The sequence below is a fragment of the Nuphar pumila genome, chromosome 14 (assembly GCF_984573655.1).
Source record: "Nuphar pumila chromosome 14, dmNupPumi1.hap1.1, whole genome shotgun sequence".
NCBI lineage: Eukaryota > Viridiplantae > Streptophyta > Magnoliopsida > Nymphaeales > Nymphaeaceae > Nuphar > Nuphar pumila.
Genome location: NC_143262.1, coordinates 53,230,101 through 53,237,053, shown reverse-complemented (window position 1 = coordinate 53,237,053; position 6,953 = coordinate 53,230,101). Strand labels below are relative to the sequence as shown.

Here is a 6,953-nt window from a genome sequence, read left to right as displayed (position 1 = left end):
TTTCTGAGGAATATTTTTGTGGGTCCCACCAACATTTTTGTGGGTCGCGCAAAAATTTCGGGTTTTCGGTGATTTTTTCTGAAAAATTCTGAGTACACCATTCCCTTCGTATTGATGTAATTAAGAAAGTTGGTTCGTAAAAATCTCTTGATTTCGTCCAGGTAGGAAGTTATGACTTTCAGAGTGTTTGAGCATATATTCGCGAAGCGACGAATATCTTAAGTATAACTGGTTCATGGAAATTGATTCGATTTGTATTTCAGATTCAGATGATATTTTTACTTGGAAATGCCTCATGAATTTTATTCAAAAGTTATCTGAAAATTTGTGGGTCTTACATTTATGCTTTTCCCCTTTTGGCGCGTATGGCGGGCCACCGGGTACCCAAGGCACCGGGTAACCTGGTCGGCCTAGGCGTTGGTCTGGGCCTATGTCCTATGACAGAGCCTAGTCCGAGCCATGGGTTTAGACCAAGGGGTCTGTCAGACCGAGGGGTCCGGTCCAGAGGGCCAGACCATAGGCCCAACCACCTTCTTTTCGACCTAGGCGCATAGAAGTCGGCAGGTGCTAGGCGCACCCGGACAGCCCTATTTCGGGACTACTGCCCATTGGTCCTGCATGTTTGGATTGAACCATGGGTTCAGTCCATAACCTATTGGACGTGTGTGGTCTGATCCAGAGGACCAGACCCACTTTTCCTTGTTTTGGCTTTGGGCATATGACAGACCGTCGAGTGCTAGGCGCACCTGGGTCACCTTGTACCGGGACCATTGTCCCTTTTGTCTCACCCATCTAGACCGATCAAAGGGTTCAGTCCATAGCATATCCAGGCCTATTTGGTCTGGTCCAGAGGACCATACCTGTTTGTCTTCATTAGTTTTCGTTCGGTTGGCCTTGGCGCCATGAGGGTCGTCGGGTGCTAACCGCACTTGGATAGCCCCTCAGCCCCACCATGCTATAACAGTGTGACAAGTCTGAACCGCGGGTTCAGACCAGCTTTGTTTTCAGCCCTTTGGGGTCTGGTCTGAAGGACCAAACCTGTGCGGTTTGCTCTGGCTGTTGGCCCTTGGCAGAATGTTGCAGGGTGTTGCATTCACCCAAGCACACTCGCTTTTGAGTGTCTCGTTGTGGGTCAGTTTTGGGGGTCTAGTTTAAAAGACCAGACCACAACCCATTGGGTTGTTTTGGTTGGTTCGGGGTACTGAGAGATGGTACACCCCGGGCAGCTTCAATAGGTTAGTGTGCTCCTCGCACTAAGTGGCGCCCTAGGCTGAACCGAGTGGCTTTGAGGCGACCCAAGGTCTCAACCACTATGATAATTGTTAATGTCATAAAGAAATCTACACGTTTAGGTTTGGTAACATAAAGGAGATTCCGTGATTTGGTAGGGCATCGAGCCCAGTGTCGGTTAGTTTGGTAAGTTCGGGATTGTTGATTGACAGTCCCCTCATGCCTTGTGGCATGCACTGTAGGTATGTGTTCGAAGTGGCCTAGAGGCCGCAGTCGGATGTTTCGAGCACAAAGGCACTTTGTGCCTTGATGCTCTGAACTTTTGGATGACCGATTGAGTGGTGAGCCCACAGTAGTCCACGTGGTGCCCTGACTGCTCTTTTGGTAAATTCGCGATGGGTCTCTAGCAAGTGATATGTCACTCGGATATGTTGACTTTTCCACCAACGTAAGGTTTGGCTATAGTTGGTGTCATTGGGTCTGCAGACACGACATCCAACCATGGAAATGCTAATGTTATTCCCATAAGTTGGGAATATCCTAGATTCCACTCTTGACACATAAGTGTGTCAAACTACGTAACTTAGAAAGGTGAAGTATGGTTACTGGGAAACTTATAATAATTGTTTCAGCATGATTGTACTAATGATAATGCTTACAAAATATTTTTGAACCTCATATCTCCTGAAGTTGTGGAAATGTACACACACACATATTATCATGTGATTTCATTATGTTTCTCAGTTATGCATTTGTAACATGCCTTTGTTCCTTATAGTATGTGATTAACCATAGATCTTGTGGTTCTTAGTTTGCACTTTGCACGTAGCACATCTTGACATTCTTACCGCTTTGTACGTACCTCGTGTGGTACATTGTGAGGCTCGTGCGTGAGGCAACGATGAATGCATGAAAAGCACCTTATTCATGTAATGGAAAGAAATGCAAAAAAACCTGAAGACCACAGGGTATATGAAACAGATTGTTGTGTATCATTGACTCAGTTATAGTCTTTGAGTGATGGCCCTTCATTTCATAAGTATGCTCATGGATGAATGTACCCTAGTAATGAACATAATAAAATGGTGTTATGATTGCTTTCACGAGCGATGTGCTCTTGTTAACCGTGTGAGGCTGAGCACGTGGATGGGCAGACTAAGTCCTCGTTTGCGTACCCCGCAGGGACCACGGGGCACAAACTCCTCTATTGGAGGTAAGATTGAATTATGAGCCTAAGAAAGATAAACCCTGCTTCGCCCCATTCATAGACGGTTCACCTTGGAGAGGGTGGATGGTACAACCCTGAGTGACTTGTCGTTACTACGACACGTGTTTTGACAGGAGCTGTAGTGTCCTTTGACCTCCAGTCACTCAGAGTCAGGGAGGTCGAGGTTACGTTTTTAGGACCTCACTACTGCAGTAGAATTGATTACAATCCTTACCTATGCGAGAGTTTCTCTCAGTTGCGGCTGCTCGCATGAGGTTTACTCGGTCTATAGCATCCCCGGTTATCACATTAGAAATTGAATAACAGACGCCGGGTGCATGACTCACAGAATGCGAGGTTCCTTCGCGTACCCGAAGGAGTAACAAGAATAACTTAAAGACTAACCAATCACAACTGACATACTCTAGTTGTTACTTTACTTGCTCTCTTGTCCAGTTCTTGTTACGTTCCCTTACTGCTCTTAGTTACTTGTTCAACAATTGCTTTAGTTTAGTTACTTGTTTCACTTGGTTAGCACTCATCACATATGCACTTACCTGACCCAGACACATATACTTATTATTTCGTGTTATTGCTTTCTGTTTTTCCTTATAGGAATGAGATGTATATTGTTATTGTTTCTTCACCACCTCACAAGAGGACTGACCCCGTTTTATGGGGATGCAGGTGATGAATAGGTACAACAACAATGCGATGGCACACAGTGGATGCTTGGGGACCCACACTTGGCTGCAGATTCTGCTCCTGTTGGTTTTGGGTTTTGAGGGAATGTTTTTCCTATATTTTGACAGACTTGTAGTACTTCGTCTCATTTTGTAAATTTTGAAACTGTTGGGTTGTATGACCTTTTAAACTGGAGATTTATACTTGTTTCATATGATACATGTATGCTTTACTTACCTGTGGCCCGCTCAGGCTTGCGGCCTTGTTACCCTTTTTCCCCTTTGCTTTTCGTTGTTTTCATAAAACCATTTCAAAAAAAAAAAACCAGAATTTGTCAAGGTTATTCCAAGGTCGGGGTTTGGGGCGCCACAGAGGTTGGTATCAGAACAGAGGTTAAGTGTGGTCCAAGACTTCATTGTGCATCGTCCATCGCACTGTAAGTATGTTTAAATTTTGTTTATTTGTATGTACCTTACTCCTTAGTTAGAATTGTATGCTTGGTTCTATGTGTATGGGTTAGATGTCGACGAACCCAAGCTACGACAAGATTTTGGAAGCTCTCCAGGACTTGGTCAGAGGCGAGGAGTCCTTTGGCAGAGTTGTGCAACACTTAGCTCGAGATGTTTACGTGTTGGCACAACAAGCACCTTTGTGTGCTAGGTGTCTTGTGGGTCACGCAGGACAGATTTGTCCTCGTGAATTGTGTGATTGCCTCAACTGTGGTCTTTGGGGGCATATCAAAGAAGAATGTCAGACAAAGCTGCGAGATGAGCTCTGGAAGAGCAATGCTGATGATATCGATGATGTATCCTTGATCATTGGACCAATAATTATCGAAGTGGACAGTCAGGAAGGAGACAAGCATGGGTCGCCAGACTCTCCTCAATATTCTCCGGAATCTTATTCTTATATGGTTTCATCAGAGTATGTGACAGATCCTTCTGTGCCACCAGTACTGATGGAAGTCCAAGAGATATCTAATACGCCATTGAGAACTCTTGTTCCTCCTCCTCGTATCAGGCCGCAACATTGTGGAAGCCGAAAGGACTACCGAGACTTTTATACTAGCAAGCCTTGATGATGTCATGTTATGTTGTTAGAGACACTGAGTCAGTGTTTCATTTTAAAGTCTTGCTTAAGTTATTAGTGATGTTTTGGATAACCGTGTCTGAATAAAGGGTATTTCTGTCATGTAATGCATGAAACTTTCTTATTAATGCAATGAATTTTCTACATTTAAGAACTTGTCTCGTTGCTTATATGTTCTTCGTTTATTTAGAGATGGTGTGGCATGCACGTTGCGATGACCTGATGGAATCACTCAACAACCTCACAGAGGTGGTGGGCCGTTAGGAGGAAGCAATGAGGAACATGGGCGATCACATTCAACAGACCGCCCAAGGACAGGGAACACCTGCCCAAGTTCCTGCTACCATAGTTTTATACAAGCAGTTTATGAGTATGAATCCTCCTTCGTTTGACGGGAAATCGACCCTAGAACCAGCATAAGATTGGGTGCGAGAGATAGAGCGGATCTTTCGTGTCTTGCAAGTGAATGATGATCAAAAGGTTGATTTCGGGACATACCATCTCCGAAAAGATGTTGAAAGGTGGTGGGCTACCACCTAGGAGATCAAGTTCGATAATCAGTCAGTCGCGTGGGAACAATTTGTGGAGACTTTCTTTGCGGCATATTTCTCAGCTCATGAGAGGAGCAGAAAGATGCAGGAATTCCTTGACTTGCAGCAAGGAAGTTCTACGTTGGCAGAGTACGTCACTCATTTTCGCAATCTTGAGAGATACTGCCCTAACCTCTATGCGACCGAGAAGGATCGAGCACTAAAGTTTGCTCGAGGTTTGAAGCCAGTTTTGCGTTCTAAGGTGTATACACAGGCACCTACAACTGTTGATGAGGCTCTTGAGACAACCTCACTTATAAAACAGAATTGGTCAGAGTCCCAGAGGACATCAACATTCAAAGGACAACAACAACAAGGCCAAAAGAGTTGGCCTAAAAAGCGTCAATTTCAGAAACATCAAGGTGAAAAGAAATTCCATCCACCTTCAAAGAAGAACAGAAACAACAACCACCAACAACAATATCAGAATCGACGACCCCAATACCAGCAGCAGCAATGCCAAAATCAGCAGCCTCAGAGGCAGATTGCAGCAGCGGGTTGTCCGAAGTGTTTCGTCGATCATCCAGGTCGACCTTGCCCTCGTGATACGAGCGGATGTCTCTATTGTGGCAAGATGGGCCACTATATTAAGGATTGCTGGAAGAAGCTATCAGACGATCATAGGAGAAATACACCAGGGACATCTCAGTCAGCGCGGCCGAGACAACCTCAGTCATATCAGCTGCAACAACAACATCAACAAAAACAAGGCAACCAGAAAGCCATTGCAGGATGTGCCTACGCAGCAACAGTGGAGCAAGTGACCAAAGGGGAGTTGGTCCAAGGTACTATTCCAGTTGCAGGACATGTAACTTTTACGTTATTTGATTATGGTGCCTCACATTCTTTTATAGCTATTAGATTTGCTAGAACTTTGCCTTCGATCGTAGAGTCTTTGAATTACCTGTTGGAGGTTCGTACTCCGACGGGTGATCAGTTTTTTTGTGATTCCTACATTCCGAGCATCGAGGTGTCAGTGGCAGAGAAAAACTTGCAAGCTGATGTGATCCTACAAGACATGACTGAGTTCGATGTCATTCTAGGCATAGATTGGTTATTTGAGTATCATGCTCAAGTTTTCTGTCGAGAAGGCAGGGTTGTTATTTTTCGGCATGATCGTCCAGTTTTGGAGATCAAGCTTCCTCGACCCTTGCGAGATAGCCGTTTGATTTCTTCCTTCAAGGCTCGAAAGTATTTGCGGAATGGGGGTATTGCATTTCTGGTCAGTATTACCCCTGTCGAACATGAGATAGTTCCGATCGAAGACTTAGACGTGGTTCGAGAGTTTTCCGATGTGTTTCAAGAGGAATTGCCTGGTTTACCTCCGAAGCGAGAGATCAAATTTTGCATCGAGTTGTTGCTTGGAACTACCCCTATTTCCAAGGCACTTTATCATATGGCTCCGGCAAAGCTTGAAGAATTGAAGCGGTAGTTGGAAGAACTTTTAGAATAAGGTTTCATTCGACCCAGTGCTTCCCCTTGGGGAGCACCAGTGTTGTTCGTAAAGAAGAAAGACAGATCTCTTAGGTTGTGCATTGACTACCAGATGCTCAACCAAGCGACAATTAAGAACAAATACCCGTTACCCAGAATCGAAGACCTTTTCGATCAGTTGCAGAGAGCAAGGATTTTCTCGAAGATTGACCTCAGGTCAGGTTATCATCATCTTCATATTAGAGAGGAAGATATTATGAAAACAACTTTTCGAATGAGGTATGGCTTATATAAGTTCGTGGAGATGCCTTTTGGCCTCACGAATGCACCAACTGCATTCATGGATTTAATGAACCGGATTTTTTATTCATTTGTGGATATGTTTGTGATCATGTTTATTGACGACATCTTGATCTACTCAGAGAGTTCTGAGCAACATCAAGAACATTTGTGTATCATTTTGAGTATACTTTGTGAGCATCAATTGTTTGCCAAGTTCTCCAAGTGCGAGTTTTGGCTTGAGCAAGTTATGTTTCTGGGTCACGTGATATCCAAGGACGGAGTGTCAGTTGATCCAACGAATGTTGAAGCAGTTTTAGGCTGAAAACAACCCCAGAATGTTTCAGAGATTCACAGTTTTCTTGGGTTGGCAGGATATTACCGACGATTCATCCATGATTTTTTGAGGATTGCCTTACCATTGACAAAGCTTTTGCTTA

The 6,953-nt window shown here is 44.3% G+C and overlaps 1 protein-coding gene across 1 annotated transcript; it reads left to right on the top strand.

Annotated features, from left to right (window-relative positions):
- The first annotated feature begins 4,843 nt into the window (after positions 1 to 4,843).
- LOC149816830 (uncharacterized) lies at positions 4,844 to 6,232 on the top strand. The gene is made up of 2 exons (XM_089986973.1): positions 4,844 to 5,843; positions 5,892 to 6,232. Exons 1-2 carry the CDS (start codon positions 4,844 to 4,846, stop codon positions 6,230 to 6,232), a joined length of 1,341 nt encoding a protein of 446 aa, XP_089843099.1.
- The last annotated feature ends 721 nt before the right edge of the window (positions 6,233 to 6,953 follow it).